This window comes from Lissotriton helveticus, chromosome 1_1, assembly GCF_964261635.1.
Source record: "Lissotriton helveticus chromosome 1_1, aLisHel1.1, whole genome shotgun sequence".
Classification (NCBI taxonomy): domain Eukaryota; kingdom Metazoa; phylum Chordata; class Amphibia; order Caudata; family Salamandridae; genus Lissotriton; species Lissotriton helveticus.
The window spans coordinates 1575095771-1575120382 of NC_136057.1; the positions used below are offsets into that span (position 1 = coordinate 1575095771).

General features: G+C 42.2%; 1 protein-coding gene across 3 annotated transcripts in view; it reads left to right on the forward strand.

Moving 5' to 3' along the window:
• The window catches only part of DDR2 (discoidin domain receptor tyrosine kinase 2), a 795992-nt gene that overhangs the window by 441174 nt on the left and 330206 nt on the right, over positions 1–24612 (forward strand). For all 3 annotated transcript variants that reach the window (XM_078687193.1, XM_078687208.1, XM_078687202.1), the window contains 2 exons: positions 7225–7468; positions 9760–9822. In XM_078687193.1, coding sequence (XP_078543319.1) covers positions 7225–7468; positions 9760–9822 — 307 coding nt within the window. The remainder of the gene's footprint in view (positions 1–7224; positions 7469–9759; positions 9823–24612) is intronic.

A 24612-nucleotide genomic window follows, 5' to 3' on the forward strand; every position in this document is an offset into this window, starting at 1 on the left:
ACCAGAGTGTTTCTGATATAAGTTAACCATGGAGTAGAGTGTTCATCAGGGTGTATTGTCAATTCTCCTACTAGTTCCTAGGTAATTAAGGCATGTAGATGTAACCACTTCAAGAGCCATTAAGTGACAGGAGCCCATTTAATCTTATGAATCAGATAAGACATCCCAGTTTCTTCCAGACATGTTAAAGTAGAGGTTCTGACCTGCGGGCCCAGAATCATAAATGAGAAACTGTTCTCCAGAATCTGGAATTTTTGGGTGTTGATGTATCCCTGACCCATAAGTTATCATAGCAAGTGTCTTGGCATTATCTACCATGAGAACTGAGGGAATGTGGTGCCAAACCTGTCTGTATGTAAGTCAAAGATACCACCTAGAAGGTTCTAATCCTACACACTTTCATGCATCTCCTGTATACTCACTAATGTCCCCAGTTTATCAACTAGACTACCAGAATGTGTTTGATGTATGGAAAGTCACTTAAAAGATAACTAAAGAGATCAGAAGATGATCCGCTGCTAATTTCAGCTGCTCCGACTTATCTCCTAGAATAAATGAGGAAAGGCCATTCGCTGTGGGGAAAAAACACATATCCCCGGGACCATTTTGGATTGTGCTGTTGACATTCTGACATTTCAAGGTATTGGCCATTCAGATTGCCCTACCTCATTCTCACCATTTGCAATGTTTCCTACCATTGTTCAAGGTTTAGCAAATAAGCTAATAGTAGGTACCAACATGCCCAAAACATAATCCTTGGCCCTTAATCTCTATTGGTTGCAGATTCCCTCACAAAAAGGCTTACGGCTGGTATACCACCTTTCTACAACCCAAGTGCAACCCTTTAGTTCACCTGTTTTGATCACTGCAAGGGCATCAAAGCCCAGAGGATTGCCTTTCACCATCTCCAAGCTCACAGGATGCTTTCTCATGCACTGTTATGCATCAATAACCTATCCTTTCAACATTTCTTAAATTGCTGCATAACAAACATGTTACGATTCTAGTACCTGCAGTTAATCTGCTCTCTGGCATGATTCTGTGAGTCAGTCACTCAGAATAAGTACAGTCATAATAGTCTGCATCTCCGCTTTATCCTTCCCTAGTGCCAATAGCTCTGAAACATATGCTTTGCACATTCCACTGCATCTCCCTTTCAAGCAAAACACACCACATGCAGGCCCGAATATACACACTCCAACAAACACTTTTCATCCAATGTCATACATATAGCCATGCAGCCTACAACTGTACACTCCTTAACTCTCTTATTCATGATCATCAATTTTCATCATTCACAAAACACTCCGCTGACATGACCAGCCTCTTTACCCTGAAAAACAAAGACTTTCTTTCCATCACATAGGCCTTGGTCATCCATACCTCTTTTCATATGCTTACCAATATTGTCACAGATGGTTACAACTTACATAAAATTTCTCTTACCATCACTTCCCTCCCAACTTTCCATTTGCGTGGTATTGAGTGCTTGCCTCACCCTCTCGCCCATTCTGTATGCTACATTTTGCCTTAAGTATCACCTTGTGGCTTTAACAGCTATTTCATTGACAACTTCTTCAAATAAATTTCTCGTTCAGCATTATAAAGTGGCAATATGTCACAAGGCAGTGTATGTGAAAAATATATTATGTGAATAAAACAAACGTTAAATAAATATCAACCTCCACAGACAACACATATCTTGGTGAATTGATCCTCCCCACAAATTCAAACACAGAGGTTATGAGAGAATAGTACCTGGATGTCTTGCCTTGCTCTGCCTCATCTACCACATTACATCCCCACTCAAATCCATAACAATAACCAAAAGGTTCACTAGCTTTTCAACTTCAAAACCACATAATTGCTACAAACTACTGCAGGCATATCAGGCATGTTTCCTCCACACAGTACGTTCAAATGTACAGCTCAAAATCCCCTGGCACCCATGACCCTACAAGGTTCCATTTGTGCACCTCAGGTAATAAGTCTGTATGTGGAGGCCATTCGATTATTCCTCACAAGACAATTGCACTCCATCAGTATACTGTGATACTCAACTAGAACTTCAGAGATTTTCCACATCTAGCATGATAGGCTTAAGAAACTGCCTGGACGTCATTGAATTTTTCATGACAGCAGTTGACTTATAACCAAATGTTAAAGCTGAATTCATCCTCATCAAATGAGTTGAACTATAATCTCGAAATGGGAATTGGCTCTGCACCATGCTGCTTGTTAGATTCAAACCCTCCATTATCTCAAGTGCCAAATCTTTAGACCTCCCAATGTACTCCTGCCTTTCTTTAAAGGAACATGCATACAAAAATGATAGCTGGTGTAGTATCAGTATCTCAGCCACATATGCAACTATGATCCTGCTAGCCCAACCAAGGTCTTCAGTGGTCACCATCCAAGTCTGCAATAAATTCAGATCCTTATAAATGTGAGTGAAAGTATCACTTTAGCTTCTTTTATTGATTAAAATGTGGCCTTCATTGCTGTTGACAGAGACGTACTGTGGAAAAAGAGGGTTGACTGGAGCATTTCTCCATCTTTACCCTGTGCAATTTAAAGCATGTATACCAACATATGGCTATGTGTAACATTGGGAAGTGATTTCTCTATTTCTAATAAGATGTTCACTAACCAAGGTCCGAAGCAGGGGTACATATTAGCACTGATGCTAGCCGTTCTTTATTTCTAGCAGATCCGAGTAGAGAACTTGTAAAAGCTATATCTTTCCTCCAACAAAATACTTCTGTGCTGCAATTTGGAGGCAACAAAGTTAACCCAGATTGTGCTATACAAGGATTTCAAAGGTTTCTGCAGGCTTTAGAAGTAAGTGTGTAAGCTGGAAAAAAATTGTCAATTGATCAAAAACCCAGATTTTACTCTTTATCTGTATTTGTTGTAGAACTAGCACTTGGTTTCCGAATAATATCCGAATTGAACACTCACCCGCACAATTGATGGACAATCTGGCTTCATGAGTTTGGTAGCCATGGGTGATATTTCAACCTTAAGAAGTATATCTTCTACCATGGCTTTTGCTGTGTAGACAATCCGTGTCAACTAATTTGCTCCCAGAGACACTGAAATCTTTTCTGTAATTCAAACCAAATTGTTACCTAAGTATGGATTTTGAGGCCTTTCAGGGACACTCTGTAGTGGCTTTGCTTCGTTCTGTACACAGCGTTTGGTTCTGTTTATTAGTAAAGGAAGATTCTACTTTGAGCCTAATTAAAAATGTATTTTATTTATAAAGCCAACAAAGTCGTCTTCTTCTGTGACAGATATAAAACAACTAACAATGAAAAAAGGACAAGAGATAATCATGACTGCAGTCAGTCAGTCAGTTTGCCAATTCAACTTTATTCGGCTAGTTTGTACAGCCATAAAAGTACATAAATTATATTTAAAACATCATAATATAACTTAAATAAAATTAAGTGCTTAATTCCAGATAGTACATAAATTCCACAATCCTGTATTAATAATGTTTTTACTAATTCCACAGCTAATAAAATCTAATACATAATATTCTTACTTAAGTTAATGGGCTGATAAATAAAAACCGCAACTTTAAAACACACTAAGTGATCATTTAAAAATAAAAAAACGGCAATGCCACATTATAATTCCTGTGCAGAAAGGATGGGTTTAAGATAGCACTGCCGATACCCTATATAAAAACTACAAAATAGCAAAACACGGCTTTGTGCTCTGCTTGCTCACTCCATCACATGGACAAGGAGTCGATTCTGAAGGGCATGCCTTCATAGAGGGGAAGGCTAACAGGTGATACACAATACCGAGCCGAAACCTAGTCAGCACATATCGATGTTGATTAGTTACACAAGACAAATAATACTGATATCCCTCCTCCAAAGAAAGACATATGTACATGCAGACTGTACATTTCATCATTTCCAAGTCTGTCCTGAGACTAGCCCTATGCCTAAAAAAGTAACTTTAATCAAATTCTTAGTAATTTTCAGAATTGTTAAAGGGTCACGGCACACACTGAACATTTGAAAAGGGTACTAAAAGAGGAATTAATATACGACAGCTATGAGATGCGAAAAGCATTGTCCAGGTTTAAACAGTCTGTGATGATGATTTGGTAAAACTAGTCTCCACTTTTGACTAAACAGAAAACCAAAGAATTAAGGGTTTGACCAAAAGCAAATCTTCTAAGCATTGTAGTCCAAGTTCTTGGTGAGCAATAACATTGAAAGCAGAGGAGGGAAGACAGAGTAAACATTTAATACAACTATTTTCCTCAAGTTGCAATGGCTTACTAGGGGAATAACCCCATAGTCTTGTATATCTCTACCATTTCTTTAATTGGCCTGCTACCCAACTTAGATGAAAATATAAAAATTCTGTTCGAATTTCTAGCCATTTTGAATGTAGCCTTAATAACTTGTTGGGCCTAACAGCCATTGCTCGTAAAGAGGACTCCTAGATCATTAAAAGTATTTACCCCGACAATAGGCATGTTATCAATAAAAACAGGTTCAGCAATTTTTTGGTTTGCGCCCGCAGATCATTGTGACCATTTTGGATTTATTAATCAACATACTCTTAGCAACCATAAACTCAGCAAAGGTAATCAATTTCTGGAGGCCTGGTAGGGTCCTAGATAACAACACAGCGTCATTAACATATAATAACACTGGTATAGGATGCCCAGCAACACTGGGAGCATCAGCTTGTATGGCCTGTAAAAAAGACTCTACCTCGTTAATAAAAAGAGAGAATAGTAACAGGACCAAAACATACCCTTGGTGAATACCTCTTTCTACATTAAAAGTGGGTGAGCATTTGCCCTGCGGTCCAAAGCGCACTTTACTTGAGAACTTCAAGTAAAGACGTGCAAGAAAATTAACTATAGCTACAGGAACACCAATGGAAATCAATATTAACCCTAATATGAAATGGTTGACTAGATCGAATGCACTACATAGATCCGCAAAACAAACATAAAGGGACCCTTGTTTGGTCCAGGTATATTTTCCTATCAGTGGATCTAAGTTTACGCATTGCTCGATTGTCCCGAAACTCTTTCTAAAACCAAACTGTACTGGGGATAGGACAGAATTCTCCTCAGCCCATTCCTCAAGCCTCATTTGGAAAATTCTAATCATCACTTTCACTGATGAGTCAAAAAGTGTGATAGGGCGATAGTTTTTTGGGTCAAGTCCGGAGCATCGCAATGCATATTTACACCTCCTCCCTTTTACTCTTCATTGCATTAAAAAAATATTGAGTTTAGAATAATCAAAACAAAAACTGAATAATATCATAAAGGAGGACAAGGAAGAAAGAGGAAATAGTTATATTTACAGTAACAAGGCAGATATGTTCTCCATCAGCATTCTCGAGGCTAAGCAATTTGATTCCGTTTATTGGATGCCAAAATGAGTCTAGGAATACCATATGAAGAGCAATGCTGTGATGACAACCAGTACATATAGACAGAGTTCAAAGTTGCCTCAGATAATTAGTGAAAGTTTCCCATATCGAGTTAAATCTTCTAAACCCTTGGCATCTTAAAATACAAGAATTTTCAATTCAATACTTTGGCTCCACCGTCCTGCCCCTATCTGCTGACATCTGCAAGCTTCACTTTTTCTGCTACATGTAACTCAACACCTTCAATATCTAGAGCACTGCCTCTTTCAGTTGCTACCATACCACCTATCATAAGTCCTAATCCGCTACTACCATGATTAACATCCAAGCCAGAGAAAACTTGTCTGTTTCAAAATGTGTTTGCTCCTCCCCAATTATCCAGAGAAAATGTCCCAAAACCTTTTGACCTTTCCACCAATACAGCAAACGTGTTAAAGAAATCTCTTTATGAGATCCTCACTTTTGGTTATCAGGTGGCTCCATGTTATGTGGTGGCTTCATCCAGTCCTCACATTTTTACTAAGAGCCCATTTCATTCTTGGATTTGTGGTTTTGCTTTTCCCATTAAAAGTATTTGCCCACAAATCTCAATTTGTAAAGGACAATTGAATTCTATTTCTCGCAATTGAAGTATCCTACAACCACCCCATCATCTTCTCAGAGCACATGCAAAATGGCTGTAAAAATCTATTTTCTCCACATCGAAGGTCATTCATCACCCTTGCTTTCCATGGTGAAAGTCACTTGGAAAAATACATAATATTCACTGGCAGGTCTACTTTGCAGTATATTGTCATGTAAATGCATGCCATAAACTCGCTATCTCAAAGCCTGCTTATTACCACACATTTAAAATAAGGTTGACATTGTGCAATTTATTTTTGTGCTAAAAACTGCCTTAATTTCTGTTTAAAGCTATCAAAATGGCTTGCTTGATTAATACATTTCGAATGTTGACTGTACAAGTTGTGCTAGCCTTCCTTTTCCCTGTAGCGTAAACGCCTGAAATGGGGAGAAAGGGGTTTGACTATGTAGGGCTGGGGCAACACATTTCTTGCATTGGCTAATTCTTGCCCCTACAAAAGTGAACAGTGATATGTTCTGTAGTGTTCTCTAATGTGTTACATTGTGAAAAGGGTTACTGTGTTCTCGTGGCATATTTCCTCCATCCTCTCCAATCCCCATAGTAAGGTCTGTTTTGAGGATGTGATATCTCACTTCCCAGCCAATCACTAGGATGAAGATCTGTTTTCTATGACATGTTCTATTCCTCCACACCACTCCGATCTTTGTGATGCAAGTCCATTGTCATGACATGTTCTCTCCCCACTTTATTCTCCTGAACCCAGGTCTGTTCCTGTGACGTGTTAGCTTCCACCCCATGACTTTGCCTCTCCTCCTTTAATCTCCTGAGCGCAGGTCTATTCTTGTGACGTGTTGTCTCCCTCCCACCAATCCATTCTTCATGATGCATGTCTGTTCCCATGTTCTCTCTCTCCCCCTTCAGTTTCATCTGCTCTCAAGACATATTGTTCCCCTCTCTCAGGTATGTTCTCATGATATGTCTCTCAGATCCCCTCCAATCTCTGTGATGCAATTTTGGCCCCATAACTTGCTGAATCTCACCGTCCTATCATATCTCCATTATAAATAGCATTATTTCATGGCATTTTGTCTCCCCCTCTACTATCTGTGCGGCAAGTCTGTTCGCACGGCATTTTGTCTCCCTCCTGCACTCTATTCTTGATTCAGATCTGTTCTCATTACATTTTGTTCTCCTTCCCTCTAATCTCCATGTTACAGGTCCACTGCAATAACATGTTCACCAAAGGTGTGAAGATCTTCAGGGAAGTCCAGTGTTATTTTAGATCAGAGGCCAATGATTGGGAGTCAAACTCCATTTCTGCCAGCTTGGTTCTCGATGATGCCAACCCCAGTGCTCGCTTCGTCACTGTGCTGCTGCACAATCGCATGGCCAGTGCCATTAAGTGCCAGTATCACTTTGCAGATACCTGGATGATGTTCAGCGAAATCACCTTCCAGTCAGGTAAGTGGCTGGTGCTGATGAAGTAGCAGGCACAAAAGGCCTGTGGAAAAACACAAAGTGTTATTTTCATGCAATGTATTGGGGTTTCGAGGGCAGACATAACATTTTCATCAAACTACAATAGGTATTCTTGAGTATCGCTAGATTGCAGTTTGGCACAAAGTTGATTCAATCATTTCATGTTGTGACATTGAATAGGTGTGTCCTTTCACTGCGATAAAATGGTGTGACATTTAATAGCAATGAAGTGTCCTGACATTTGTTAATGATAATGTTTGAACCATAACCACCAGGATTTCTCACACTGAGGACACACTGAATTCTGAGTTGTGTCGTGACTCAAACTTGGTGCTCTCAAGATAGTGGCACAGCTCTATGCTTAAATATGGTCACAGAGGTCAGCTGGTTTGATGATGAAATCTGTAAATCGTAGACTAAAAGCATTGCCACAAAGCCAAAGATCTGTGTCTATTTTAGGCAGATAAATGGCAAATAAGTGAACCAGAAACATACTTGGCTGAGGCATTAGCAGTCTCTATACTCTCTAAGGGGATTAAAGGTGCTGTGAAAGGGAGTCCAAGGCCTCCAGCTTGTACCTTAGTTACACAAACCAAGGAAAATATTTATATTGATTAAATTCATGAAAAGTGTTTCTGCAAAACTAAAAAAAATGTTTTATATATGGGGAAGTCCCTCTGAGAAATCAGGCATTGACCATGTGATTGACAGAATTGTATTTTTTGAAATAATGAATTGGTCTAATGATTTTTTTTCATTGGTTTTAGGGCTTTTTCATGTCACTTCCTAGGATGATTGTTTGTGCCCTTACAAATCATTAGAAAAATTGCACCTGTGTGTAGTGTTAAATTATCTTATTCCTTTTATAACAATGTCAAGTCGTTAATATTGCTATGCAACCAGATATGGATCTCGTTTTATTTTCTTTGGTTTCATTTAATCTATTGCTCTGATTTATAGTTGTCTTATATATCTCTACAAAAATGTTATATACTCACAAAAACAAGGAAAAATCAAGTATCCCTTCTAAGAGTAAGATGAAATCTTTATACACCATAGCGTATATGACTCCTGTTTTCAAGTAACATTGTCTCGAGTGATATGTGAAACTTGATCACATTGTGTTTATCTTATTCCAACAGTCTTTTACACTATATTTCGTAGATTTCAATATTTCTGAGTGTTCCACACACACTTTCTGCAAGGTGGCTGGGCCATCTTGCAAAAATATAGTTAATCTGACCTGCAACTAAGGTTACTGATATTGCAATTAAAGTTGATAAGAAAGACACGCCTTATTGAATTTGTATTTACTGTATCCTGCCTGTGGAATATTGTGTGACACACCTCCATACTTCCAGAATGACACTAAAGACGCCCAGAATAGATCTCCTAGGCACATGATATGTGTCCTTGGGTCACGAATAGTAGCACTAAGTACGTATGTTCTTGAGGTGCACTCGAGTCTGACAGGTAGACCAAGCCCACAGATCAAACGTATTGGTGCTCTCCAAGCAGCATCCCATTTCTTTCAGCGCTCTGAGCTTTGTGACGTGCCTAAAGCTGAAAAAATAACAAGGTATCAACTTGGTATCAGTGGTGGTCAGTATTGGTGTCCTGTGGCAACTTGCTGTCTGTGCAGTTCCACTGTCTTTCTTACTACGTAGGATGATGCAGTTTCATGTCATTGAGCGATAAAGACCTACAGCATGGAATATGACTTATCTCTCAGCATTTCCGCTTTCAATAGATATATTTAAAATAAGCTAGATTAGGTGCTGTTCCATGGTCTGATCAATGTAAAGGCAAAGAGCTAGGCAACAGGAATGTCAGTTCCTGTAGTTGTGTTTGCAGTTTTCTACCACTGAACCCGGGTGCAACTTCGTATCAACCTATCAGCCTCATGTGCACAGTGGCATGCTTCCAGAATGTTCACCAGACAGGTTAGCATGTTAGGAGTCTTTCAGTTGCCATGACAGTCTAAATTATTTTTTTACAACTGGCCATACCCTTCTCAGTTGATGACTTTTCAAGAGCTTTGATTATTCCAGGAACTTGTAAACAATTTTACTTAGCTCTGGCCCTGTTTCATGAATATAATTCTGACAGACAACGATAATTCTGCAGTGCTTCAATATAACTCGTGTTTATTATTTTAAGATGTTTTCAATATTTCACTTGTGGTTAGGTTTTGAGACCGTTCCTCCTACTACTCCCATTGGACAGCAGGATATCTTACCCATTTCTTTTTTTTGCATTTCATTTTTGTACAGATGCAGCAATGTACAACAATTCAGGAGGTCCTCTTGAGGCCCCAGGTGCCCCCACTACATACGGTATGCCATGGTTTAAAATTATTCTTTATCTAATCATAAGTTCACAGTGTCATGCGTGCAGCTTCTTGCAAAGACGGGTTTGTTAATTGTGCTTCAAAGAAGTCTTTTGCCTAAAGGATATAGAAGGCATTTTAGAAGCAAACAAGACCCACATCTGGCCACACTTAGAAGATGTGTAGTTTTGATATTGACAGGGAGGGAAATTTAAAAAAAATGTTGACTCCTGGAATGCCCTTTATCACCATGTTAGTTCAAGTTACTTACATTTAGTTACCAGTGGCAGGACACCAAGTTTTCATTTTGCCTCTGTGGTTTCCTTCTTAGATAGAGCAGTCCCACAAAGTCATGTTCTATGTTTTTGAAGTTGTGGTGTTAGAAACCTAATGTACACCATTTGGTGCTACATTGGACCAAGAATATCTACTCAATAAGAGTATGCTCACAGGATAGGACTTTATTTACCCTAAATCACCCTAGACAAAGAATTATAGATAATGGGGTAACCCAATAAGTCAAACCGGACCTGGGTACAATACGGGAATACAAAGGGAGTCCGTGACTAATTAGTAGAAATAAATACGAAATAGAGATAATCTTGTGTTGTGTGTAATACTACAACACTGGTACTACGTACCTCCTGAATAATTCTCATGTATGTAACCCATACTGTAATTACAAAATGCATGAAATGCAAACCACACAGGAAAGTGCCACTAAAGTCAATGGTACTTGCAATACATTTATTAAATTAAAAACAAATAGTTGTATAAGCAATAGGTTGCGCACAGGAAGGAGAGAAGGTTTAAGGGAAGTGCTAGTGCTGGGTAGTGAGAAGGGTAAATCATGGAAATACAGATGAGTATAATTGGATTCTTTCAAAAATTACTGGTACTCAAAACCAGTATCAGAAGACCTGTCCGAAGTAGAACACCTATTTACATGTAATCTGTAAATTACTCTTTCACCAAATGCATTTTCTGGTGTACAATACGTGGGACACGAGTACAGGTCTTGTGTAATGGAGGGCGTCGACTTTTCGACTCGACTGATGCGTAGAGGGAAGTTTGGGCCTCAGCTGCGAGTCTTCATCAGGACGGGATAGGGCAACCTACGGGTAAAAATGTAAATTACAGGGGGCGCTGTGTGTGGGGTCAGAATGTGGTGAGCAATCTAAAAGTTACTGACCTAATCCTGGTGCCAAGCCTGGCTACTCAGGTGTGTTGTCGAATTGCCGAAAACCAAGGCTTAATGTCGCCAAAATTCATGATAGAAGGGGGTGTCCAAAGGTTACAGCCCCATTAGGAAGGATCCGTTATCCGATTGTGATTAAATCACTCCTCTGTGGAAAAGGGATTAAAGTGTCAGCTCGTTGGCTGGCAAACAGGTGCATTATATACAAGTGCTGTGTGAGAGTCAAGTTAACTCTCCTCCTAATTTAAGATCAATTGTGTGACTCTAAAATAAGGAAAATGTGTACTATATACAAGGGCAGCGTGTTTTATGTACAAAAAATGACCTCCCAATCGCTGACAAGGCATCTGTGCACTACCCTCGTCCAAAACGGGGAATTGTCATTCGAGACTCCCACATTGACGAATAAAACAAGGATAGAGGTGGGGGACGTAGTAACCCTCTAGGATGATGTGCCCGCACCGAGGACAACACTGGCGAGACTGTGCGCATAAAAATAATACTAAAAAATATATATATTCCCCGGGGCTGTCAATACCTGAAAGTTTCTGGTCAGCGGCTCAATCCGTGTTGCTCCTACGAGTAAGAAACAGAGACTGAGGGCATGCCGCGCCGATAGTTAAATGTGTTGGGCGGCCGTGCGAGACGTGAATGTTGGGGCGCCGCCGTGCGGTGTGCGTCCTATGCCTGCAGTGGCGTAAGGGGCATTCAGGCATGCGCGCTGGTGTCCATAGCAACAGGGATCGAGTCTCAGGTTCTACGTGTCACTTATCGTACGGGAGAGGTCTGCACAAAGTGTAATATGTGCGAGTATGTACAGGAGTGTGAGGAGGTTGATGTGTAAGCTGCCTATGTACAATCTGCAGAGTAACTCATAGTTCATGAGTAAAGCACTGGCAATAATTACATACAGTGATAAAGACCGTAGATCGTGTAGACGTTTCTACGTGGAAGCATGTACAGTAATGTGGGGGTTATTAAGTAAACTGCCTATATACAATCTGCAGTGTCACTATTGGTTCCAGAATGAAGCACAGGCAATATATACATACAGTGAGAATGCCCGTGGAACGTGTGGCCGTTCTACGTATAGTCCAGCAAGGAGAAACCAATTACTGCATATAACTTGTGATGGTTCTATGAGGCTGGATAATTCGGTTTCTCCTTACTGGACTATACGTAGAACGGCCACACGTTCACACTACGCTACATGCTTGCACATAGAAACGTCCACATGATCTACGGTCTTTATCACTGTATGTAATTATTGCCAGTGCTCTACTAATGAACTATGAGTTACTCTGCAGATTGTATATAGGCAGCTTACACATCAACCTCCTCACACTCCTGTACATACTCGCACATATTACACTTTGTGCAGACCTCTCCGGTACGATAAGTGACACGTAGAACCTGAGACTCAATCCCTGTTGCTATGGACACCAGCGCGCATGCCCGAATGCCACTAACGCCACTGCAGGCATCGGATGCACACCGCACGGCGGCACCCCAAAGTGCACGTCTCACATGTCCGCTCGACACATTTAACTACTGGCGCGGCATGCCCTCAGTCTCTGTTTCTTACTCGTAGGAGCAACACGGATTGAGCCGCTGACCAGAAACTTTCAGGTATTGACAGCCCCGGGGTATTATTTTTATTAGTATTATTGTTATGCACACCGTCTCGCCAGTGTCGGCCTCGGTGCGGGCACATAATCCTAGAGGGTTACTACGTCCCCCACCTCTATCCTTGTTTTATTCGTCAATGTGGGAGTCTCGACTGACAATTCCCTGTTTTAGACGAGGGTAGTACACAGATGCCTTGCCTGCGGGTGGGAGGTCATTTTTTTAAATTAAAACACGCTGCCCTTGTATATAGTACACGTTTTCTTTATTTTAGAATCACACAATTGATCTTACATTAGGAGGAGAGTCAACTTGACTCTCACACGGCACTTGTATATAATGCACCTGTTTGCAAACCAACGAGCTGACATTTTAATCCCTTTTCCACACAGGAGTGATTTAATCACAATCGGATGACGGTTCATTCCTAATGGTGCTGTAACCTTTGGACACCCCCTTCTATCATGAACTTTGGTTACATTGAGCCATGGTTTTCGGCAATTTGACAACACACCTGAGTAGCCAGGCTTGTCACCAGGATTAGGTCAGTAACTTTTAGATTGCTCACCACATTCTGACCCCAGACACAGCGCCCCCTGTAATTTACATTTTTACCCCTAGGTTGCCCTATCCCGTCCTGATGAAGACTCGAAGCTGAGGCCCAAACTTCTCTCTACGCATCAGTCGAGTCGAAAAGTCGATGCCCTCCATTACACAAGACCTGTACTCGTGTCCCACGTATTGTACACCAGAAAATGCATTTGGTGCAAGAGTAATTTACAGATTACATGTAAATAAGTGTCCTACTTCAGACAGATCTTCTGATACTGGTTTGGAGTACCAGTAATGTTTGAAAGAATCCAATTATACTCATCTGTATTTCCATGATTTACCCTTCTCACTACCCAGCACTAGCACTTCCCTTAAACCTTCTCTCCTTCCGGTGCGCAACCTATTGCTTATACAACTATTTGTTTTTACTTTAATACATGTATTGCAAGTACCATTGACTTTAGTGGCACTTTCCTGTGTGGTTTGCATTTCATGCATTTTGTAATTACAGTATGGGTTACAAACGTGAGAATTATTCAGGAGGTATGTAGTACCAGTGTTGTAGTATTACACACAACACAAGATTGTCTCTATTTCGAATTTATTTCTACTAATGAGTCACGGACTACCCTAGACAAAGCAACAACACAGTAGAAGGCCCAAACCAAAAGGGATCTAATGCTACCACCTTTGTGCCACTTGTATCTGGTATGACACTAGAGGCACAGGTTTGCTTCCATAGATGTGAGGCACGGTGTACCAGGAGCAGTTACATGCTTTTCCTCTGACACCCTCAGAAAATTTAACGCTAACAATGAAAAAGAAATGACTGACATATTTCACAGACAAAGCTTTGTCAGAGAGACTTGCAGTGTGAGGTTTGAGGCACCTTTTGGATTGGATTCGAAGGCACTATAGTTTGAAGAACTGCACTTAGGTCATGACGTACAAGTTACTTATCTTTGGTAATGCCTTATCTGGTAGAGAAAGGATCTAGCCACAGATTCCTTATCTTAGAATCCTCCTCAGGTGTCAAACTGTATACGGAATTTTGCCCAGCAGTACCTCCGCGTGTCAGTAGAGGGCGTCGAGCAACTCCACAGCGACATCATCTCCCAAATGTGATGTCAACATAGCCAATATAAGACCTCCCATGACACGCTGACATCAGTTTCTTATGTGACTATTTTTGCGCCAGCAAAGAGGAGCCACTTAGAGAAACAGTCTCTGGAAACAGTGTGCCAAAAAAGGAAAAAATCTTGTATAAACAAGTAGAGAATGAATGAACAGTAGAAGTATGCAAAAAGGGGATCTACGAGACAACAGGGTCCTCAGTTCGCAGAGCGGGGAGGATGGGTGGGTCCATAAGGACTCTGCGGCTAGATACGGTCTCTACCAGATAAGTCTTTACTGAAGGTAAGGAACTTGTCTATCTGATAGAGACATCTAGCCGCAGATTCCTTTTTTTAGAATCAGAAACCCAAGCAATGCTATCCTTGGAGTAGAACTGCAAACTGACCTCACCAATGATCCCCACAGAGAAGAAGCCAGTCCAAAGGATAAAAAGAGACCAGTCTATCTGAAAATGATAGATAAAGCAAGATGCTCACTGAAAGGACTGATGTCAAAGAAGGACTATGGGAAGCCCGTAGAGAGAAGAAAGCTATAAGACCATAAGAAGACGGTATAGAACCAGTAAAGAGCCAGGCCCAAAGGAAATGCAACCTAAGATCAGGGAATGCAAAAGGACCAAGGACAATAGTCCATAGAGTCCAGGCTCAAAACCAAATGGCTAGAGGATACACAGCGTGCTCAACCTCACAACACATACAATTAATAATAAAAAGCACCCACCAATCGTCTAGGAAACTATCCTGGGAAATGGATTTCAAAAAAATAAACCTCCCCTGATAGAATGATGGAGAAAAGAGACAGAAAACAATGAATGCTAAAGAGCGTCTCCAGGAAACAATAAGAATAGTAAAGAGACCGGTCTTACATTGAGAACCTTGAAGGTATAGAAGGCATCCTTCCAAATAATGTAACGGAGATGCTCACTGAAGTGAAGGAAGGAAACAGACAAGTACAACCAAGAAAGTTGAACCAATTCACCAAGAACAGTGTAGGTAAACTGCAGTGTTGTATAACGTATAGAAGGCCAGGCGACCATATACGCACAGCATACACATATACAAACCCGAAGTAAAAGACATCTACCAAAGATCCATTCAAGAGATAGGTATATACATGCAGAGACATATACATTCTAAGATAAACGTATATAAGGATAAATTTGCATAGAAAAAACATGGACATTCCTGTAGACACCCAAGTCATACAGGGTAAGCGAAAGTATATCCACTCCACCAAAGGATACCCACGTCCTCCACCAGTAAGTGGGAGGACGAGAAGTGGAGGAACGAAGGGTACTCCAAGAACAGAGGTAATCAATGGAGGACAGAGATAAAACATCCTACAGTTGTAAAGAAAAAGTTACGACAGTAACTGAGGTGGCGACAGAAAGACAAGCATGGAAAACAGCAACACACTGCCACCTAAAAGTAGGAAGTGGAGGGTGTTGCACACTACAGGAAACCAAGGGCAGCCATCCAAGAACCAACGCCACATACTGATGAAGGGTGCCAGCAGGCGGTAACCGGCGAAACAAAGAATAAACAGCAGGTGGGAGTCCACCTTAAAGAAGAAGAGGTAGACCTCCATTGTGAATCTAAAGGGCTGGCGGAGATTAAAGGCAATACATAGTTGATGTAGAGTATTACACATTGTCAAACCCATGGAGGCTTGTGAAAGAGGTGAGTACCCTGACCAACGCTTTATAGAAACTTGAGAAACGGGTAAAAAACCAAACCAAAGCTCTACATGAAAACTGAAAGTACAGAGTATAAGAGGAACAAACCCCAGGAGAGGGAAAAAGCCCCCAACATTGAAGGACAGTGCATATGCTGCAGAAATACATAGTTGGACAGAAGATTTGATATGTCCACAGCAAAAGTAATAAAATACCCCCACCAAAAAGAGGGGGGTGGTAATGGAACCTCTCCCAAAGGAGGATGGCAAAAGGAGAGTAGTCCGCCACATAGAAAAACAACACCACAAAAGGCAGGAGTGACATATTGAGTTGATAGGAAGAGAACAGTATCTCTACCAATGAGAAGGAAGAAACATATGGGAAAGAAAGGGAAACTCAGCCTCCTGTGAAAGAAGGATACCAAAAACCAAAGGGACTGGGTCGAAGGGGAACAGCCACCCCAGGGGTGTGATGGCAGATATGTATACACCACCGCACAAGAAACAACACTAGTGGCTGTGACCCAATTAGGTGGGTAAAACACCTAAAGGGTAAAAACATATACAAAGTACACCAAACTAATGAAGATGAACTGCAGCAGGAGCATGTTAAAGTAGAGTGTATAGGTAGCTCACAAGATGCCCCTGAGGCATACAAACTAAGGTCCTCAAAAAACAGGGGAGAAAGCTATAGTGCATTCGCACAATGAAAAAAAATACCCCCCATAGAGTAAGTGCTTGGGTAGAAAGAATTAATCTGCAAAAGGAAGCTGTAAGAATAGGCCCCTCATGAGGCCCCAAAGTAAGATCTGTTCCAGAGGGCTGGAAACTAAATCTGTCGCGGACAGAATAATTTGAAGAAAAATACTTGCAGCAAGCAGGAGCACCACACCGGGTGTAACTGTAGAAGGGAAAGAAGCATTCCACTCAATGAAGGCTGATAAGAGCTGAAACAAGGACAAACAATGTTCCCAACAAACCCAGTACAACTACAGAGTTAAGACTCGGCACAACCATGACTATCTGTGAACTGGCGTAAAGCTGAGTCGGCATGCACACAAAAAAGGGAGGTGCCATCAAAAGGCATGTCAATCAAAGTAGTTTGCTCAGCCTCCAAAAACCTGGAAGTACGCAACCATGTACGCTGACATAGGGCAATGGAAGAGGCCAAAGCCTGGCCAACAGAATCAGCGGTATCCATACCACAGCGGATGCTAAGTGATGCAGGTTGTTGCCCATCTCGAGCCAATGGAACAAGAGCATTCCGGGCTTCCTCCAGAAGGGAGGGCAAGAGGTGTTCCACAGAGTGCCACAAAGCGTGGGAGAAGTGGGCAGCGACACAAGAAGTGTACGGAGATCGCACGTCAGATCTAGAAGAGGAGAAACTACTCCTACCAAAAACTTCAAATTTTCTGGCCTCTCGTTCCGGTGAGACAGGAGGGAGAAAATCTATATTTTGGGTGGCTACTGCTGCCTGAACTACAACGCCCCTAGTAGAGAGATGTTGAAGGAGACCGGAGGGATCTCCGTGGCCAGGGCAATGATTGTGAGAAATAGAGCAATCCACAGGGAGCCCTGTTTCCAGTTTAGCCCCAACAGGATATCGAAAAGACAGTCACAATAAGGAATTACAGGCTCAAATGTAAGACTGGTCAGGACATAGAACGCCAATTAGAGAATCAGTTGACAATTCCATAAGAAGGAAGTTGCAAATCCAGGACGATCGAAGCTCGATTGAGCATGTCCACCAGAGCAGAACTTGCCTCCAGGAAGGGAGTCCATCGGTGCCACATTCGATGCGTAACTAAAGCCAGTCAAGGCCGAAAAGGCGACGCATCGACATCGAAAGGAGCGTCAATCTGCATTAACACCACCAGTAAGGGAGCCATCAAAGAAGACCCCGACGCTGACACTGGAGTTGGCGACCAGAAGCGAAAGGTGGGAGCCTCGACGGGCTATGCACCGGCATCCCTAAGGCGTCAGACACCAGAGGCCAACCTGAAGCTGGGGGAGACCCCACCAGCAGGGTCGCAAGCATGACCTCATGCACCTCCGTGGGACTCAAGGGCACTTCAGAACCAAGAATAGGATGAATAGATTGAGAATATTGTCTCAACTTGGTCAAAGACGCCCTGGCCCCTGGATAGGTGGACACGCAGAGCAGACTCATGCCCGACACCTCAACAGAAGAGCAAGGACAAGCATTAGACAACGAAGGCGGCGGGCCAGCGGCTACAACTTTGACCACCGATGCAGAGGCTTACCTCCAGATATCGAGGGAGAATGGCGCACAAGAGAACAGCTCAAAGAGCGCATGTGCATTCGGTCTGTGGAGCGCGTAGCGTACTGAGGACGACAAGCAGACTTTGGTGCCTGTGACATCCACGCCGCGATGGTCCCTGTGTACTTTTGGTCGGACCCGGAGAAAGGAGTCGCACTCTTCGAAGTCATGGTGCTAACCCAGGCACCACATGCAAAGCGAGTGAGAATCCATGTCGGACATTTGTCGTCCACAGGACTTACAAGGCTTAAACCCCGTGGACACTGAAGAAAGATAGAAAAAAGGCACACTGCTCCATAGACAAAAAAAATGTTTAGTAGGCCGGAAAAGGAGGAACTTCAGTGCGGATCTGTGTTGTTCATGCGGAAAAGAAGGAACTGACGTCAGCGCGTTGGAGGAGGGCTTACAGGGACTACGTTGACATCACATTTGGGAGTCGACATCGCTATGGAGTCACTCAACGCTGTCTACCGACACACAAAGGTACTGGTGGGAATAGTTTCAGATCCAGTCTGGCACCTGGGGAGCATTCTAAAATAAGGAATCTGCAGCTAGATGTCTCTATCAGATTAGAATAAGATAATAAGGCAAAAATCCCGCTCCATATTATGGGCACAGACATGAATCTGTATTTAAGCATACTGAACATCATTGGGACTAGATGAGTGTAAAATTGCAAAATTTCACTCCTTGTTATCTTTTTTTTTTGTATAAGAATTTGTTTTGAGTTATATAGGAAGTCAAAACATGTCACCTCAATCCCATAGTCAACACTGCACTCATGTAGAAGAGAGTCGGTGACCAAGCAAAGTCCTTCCCATTGATATAGTGCCCCGAGTGCACTCTTGCCCCTTCCTTCCCTCGATGATGCCGTCAGCCAACTTAAAGTATGATTCCGTTGCAAGCCTGCCACAGCGCTCTAGACCAATTGACCCTAGTGTTACTCCCCCCTTTGTTGTCGTGATAACCGCTATAAACTGATTAACCTTGCTGCTATGCCTGGCTGGCACCCCAGATCTTGTGGTTTTGTTGCAACCGCATCTCTCTGGCTAAACCTCCCTCTCCATAAGTGCACAGTGGTTCATACCTCTTGTCCTGCCTCAGGTGGCCGGGTCTTTTTGGAGATCCACCTGCTGGCTATGTAATGTTTAGCCACCATACCTTCAATCCTCAACATCAGCCACTCATCTTGAGGGCCTTCTCAACCAGAGCCAGCAATGCCAGCTTGGTAGGTAAGCTGCACCAGTCTGCCCTTTACCTAACTCAGTCCCCGTCCAATCTGTTCCCATTACTGCACAACCTTGGCCCATGTCTTATGTAAGTCCCTAAACCCTCAGTACATCCTAGGGCACCCCAGACCCAACCTTCCCCATCACCTCTAGGGTGTAATAGGCCCTGTGTAGATAGTGTAGCTCAATGAGTGGAGAACATGCAGAGAGGACCCAGAGCACCATCAGGACCCCTCTCCACTCATCATCCTCCAGGGTCCCATCGTCCTCCTGCCACGTTGTTCTGAGACTGCTCATCAAATTGGGAATATTTACTACCAAGACCGATACAGGCCTGAAATCCTGTATTCTCCAATCGGTTCCACAGTCAGTTGGGCCTCGAGTGGACCGAATTAAGGGAGAGGGCCAGAGAGTCTCCACGGGGCATCCAGCATGCTCCTCAGTTGCAGGAACCTATAGAACTGTGAGTTGTGCAGCTCGCACTCCTTCTTTAGGTTCTCAAAAGAAAACATGTGCGACCTTCCCCATGCGTCGGCCTGCCTGGACAGCCCTATGACGTCCCACTTTAGTTACAGGCCCTACTCAAGGTCTCCAGCCTGTCCCCCACCCACTGCCTCGTCTCCTGTATGGGAGTTGTATACCATCAGATGTGTTGCAATGTGTTGTGCCATGCGCTGAGTGTCACTCTTGTCACCTCTGGCTAGCGTGTCATGGCCCTGGTGTCATATAGGTAATGGTGCACCCCATTCTCCCCAGAGTCCTCCTGTTCCATTCTATGGGCTGGGTCGAGACGATCGCCAAAGAGACAGTCATTAACAGTCAGAAGTTTGCTGCCCAGCTCTAAAGCTGCAGGTCTGTGGCGCTTATGCCTGCATCATATGAATGTTGTGTTCCTTTGTCAAAGGAAATCCCAGGTTGCCTTCCCCCCAGATGTATGATCTATAGGACTGAATACCATTAGGGCAATTTTAAATGGATAGTTCTGAAGGATTAGGAGACAAAACCTCTAGACTGACCTATATCACTTTATATTATGGCCTCATAGGGCTCATAAACAACACAACCCCAACATCAATGTCATGCAGCAGTGTTAATTCCAAAAATATGTATTTTTTATTTATATTTTCTTCATTATGAAGTGATATAGGTCAGTCTAGAGGTTTCTTCTCCTAATTTGTTGTCTCCCTGTCCTCATGGACCTCAAAGTAACTAGGGGGTACCTTTTCTCTTAGTTCTGAAGGATTTACAGCCAACACTAGTGCTATCGTTTTGTACGCGGCAATTATGCCTTGAATGGGCAGAGGGAGCAAGGCCCATTGCTTAAGGTCCCGATCCATCCTGGTAAATAGGGGAGTAATGCTGTGCTCCCAGCAAAGAGATCTGTCCAGGAGGAACTACAGCTCCCAGTAGCAGAACTGATTGGTGCAGCATAGTAGGTGTGATCACCAGCCCCATTCCTGTGGCGATAACATTAATGGCACCATTAGTGATTTATCCCAGTTGACCACTAGGCCTGAGGTCGTACCGAAGAGCTCCAGGATGTTCCTTACCCGCTTCCTCATGGTCACTGGATTACTGGGAACAACCAAGACATCATCAGCATACAAAGAAAAGTGATCTTCCAAACCCTTCCTCCATCTAAACCCAAAGATATGGGCATCTCGCATGGTCACTGGATTACTGAGAACAACCGACATCATCAGCATACAAAGAAAAGCGATCTTCCAAACCCTTCCTCCATCTAAACCCAAAGATTGGGGCATCTCTCATGGTCACTGGATTACTGGGAACAACCGACATCATCAGCATATAAAGGAACACGATCCTCCAAATCCTCCCTCCATCTGAACCCCCAGATTTGGGCATCCCTCTGGACTAGCTCAGTCAGTGGCTCAAATGTCAGGGCAAACCGCAGGGGAGAAAGAGGGCCACTTTGCGTTATCTTGCATGAAATATGAACACAAAGCCATACCTTGTGTTCAAAGGTCATCCAAGATACTGGCCGAGGGACTTGTTCAAGTAGAGAATTTCTCCTGCAAGCAATGTTCTATTCAAACCAGTCTCAAATGGAAAACGATTGTACAAACTTTTGCTGTTACCAACATTTTCTATCTTGCAAGATCAGGTCATCAATTCCAAAATTCATGAAGTAGGCAACGGAGGCACTAGAACTTAATTTGTACAGAACAATTACAATTAGTGGGACTAACAGGGGAGTCAGCGCTTGCACGGTGTCCTTCACTCTATACCTGCAGAATAGGAAAAGTTATATTCTGTACCATCAATATTTATTTATGAAGTACTGGAGATTGCGTACAAGACCTAAAGGCATAGGCGCACATTAGATAGAAAAATTGTGACACAAGAATAAAGTACAAAAACACAAAGATGAAACAGGTCTAAATGAGGAGTGAGTGACCCAGAAAGTGACATACTGAAGACAAGTTGATGCTGCAATTATAGAGACATTTTACGAATAATAGATTATCATCAACATTATTTACAGAGAGGTGGTGTATACAAGGCTTGAGGGCATGAGAGCCCTTTGCAAAAATGAGCAGTTTTCGAGGCATAAAGTGCAAATTCAAAAAATAAAACACCAGGAGATTCAGTTGAGGAGTGAGTGACAGGATTTGCACATAATAACGCGAGATAAGAATTAAATAGAGACTAGGATACGATGTCAAACCAACCATGGTACAGAGGAGAGAGAGTAGAGAAAAGGAGGGAATAGATACAAAATTTACCAACAGTGAGACATAACATATCCAAAGTATATATGTAGTTAGCAAGGGAGTACCAGTGTGCTCCAACTCACCTTAAATTCATATTGACCTATCCAATGCAGAATCGTTTATGTGGTCTAAGTGCCTTCAGCCAAGATGGAACTGAATGTATTTCACAACCTCCCTCCATACATGTTGTCAAAATCCATTAATGCAATGGATGTAAAGATTGCAACATCCGTAGTCTTGTTCTCAGAACAGTGAATACCTCTTGTGTAGTAGCTAGATACTTGAATCTCTTGTAAGAGATTACCAAAGTAGTAACCAGCTGACAGCTGCATCGCAGAATGGGACCAGTCATTTGGTTAAGGATGGTCCATAGTCCTTTCAAATATATATTGGGAACAGGCATGGATAATAAAGGCTCTGTGGTAAACTCTTGTGTCTTTTCGGTGAGAATCCTGACCCCTTCCTGGAAATATTAACACAGTGTGTCAATTAGTTCTTCTCTGGGTCTAGCTTTACCTGCAAAGCAACAGCAGCTGTAACCCATACATGTAGAAGTTAAGAAGGCTCCAACATTCAAGAGTATGACAACCACAACAGGTTTTTGAGAGTAGACAAGTATGCCTTTACTTCAGTCACAAAAGAAATATAACTATAAAAGTACATTAAAAATCACAGTTAAAATATAGATACAGGGTTACACCAATACAGTCACAAATCGATTATACTAATATAGTCAAACGATTTACAATAAATGAAGAATAACACACCATGTCCTAGGTAAGGAATTCGGGGAGCTGCCTCAAACACCTGAAATGTTTTTCAATTTCATATCACTATTTGCTCCAATAAAAACACAAAAAGCTGCTAGGTAGGCGCAGACTGTCAGGCAAGGCACTTCAATACAACATTTCTAAACATAACATAAAAAAAGGGACTGACAATTGCCTTGGTCAACCTGCACAATGATTTATCAATGCCAAATTAGAAATCATTCTTTGCTAAAGTGTAAAGTGCATATTAAAGTGGCTCGTGCTTTGTCCTTCGATAAGGAATATGTAAACAAGACACAATAAGGACAGGTGATTAAGATAAAAACATAATAATTAAGAAGTTCCCAGAATAGAGAGGACTACTAAGATATGACCATAGTAGAAATCCTAAGTTTACATTATCAAGAAATACATAATTAAGAGACACATGCTTTGTCCTACATTAAGGAAAACTTAAAAACTCACAGAAATCTATTCTGTTGTAAAGGTGCCGGAACCCCAACCTACCAATATTTAAATATTAAATAACAACCCTGCTAGAAATGTAGGCATACTACTTGAGGCTAGTAGCCCTTATATACCAGACCCAATAAAAAAAATTCGAAAGTGCAAAAACCATCGGTTCATGTGCGTTCAATCTCAGAATACACAGCGCCTCAGCACAGTGGATAACACCAAGTTGGCGGCAGATTGGAATGATTCACTTAGAGCGAGGTAAAATATACTTAGGACAAATGAATACAAAATTGACCTCCATTTCATTAATTAATGGGCAAGAAGGGCAATCTCTTGCCTCACTTTTATTCCCCTTCCATTTTGCAGTCAGCTAATTTAAACGGAGGGAGTCAATTCTAAAAAGTAAAGGACAAGGTTTTAGCTGTGTGGGGCGTGATCATTTCCAAATAGGGTTTGTATTTGGGCGTTCACTTGTGTGTTAGAAACTTGACTATCAAACTCTCCGGGCAAGGATCACGCCAAATTTCCAAGAGGGTTTGATCCCAATATAACCTCTAAATCTGGGTACCCATGTTACTGCTCAGATGCTCCGGATGTTCTCACACCTCCTGCTGTTTGAGAGTAATTACTAGTGGCTGAAATAATGAAAGCATTCCATCCATCACTTTTTTGGTCTCATCTAGAAACAGCTTTGGCTGTCTGTCATCGAAAGACCTATTGTATCCAATACCTCAACGTACACTTAGAAGTAGCTTTGTGCAATCCCACTTCAGAACATTGCCATTTTGGTTCTTCCCCGTTTAACCATTGGCTTGAAACATTTTTAATCACATATTAGATCAGAACAGATGCTGCTGGCTCTCTTACCTTATTATGTTGGCTGTTTCTGTGTCGGTTCTTCTCCTGTGGATTTGCTGCATTCCAGACAGAATATATTTTTCCGGCCTATCCTCTCTCTGCTTGAGCCTGCCCTCCATGACACCCGATCTCCCCATCTTCCCTCTTTCACTCTGTTCGTTTAGCGAGGGCCCGCCAGGTGCACACTGCTACCTAGCAAGTTGCTTGTGCACATGTCTACACACATGCGCTATGGCCATCGTGGAGCGTTTATTATAATAAAGCATACAAAACCATTGAAAGAT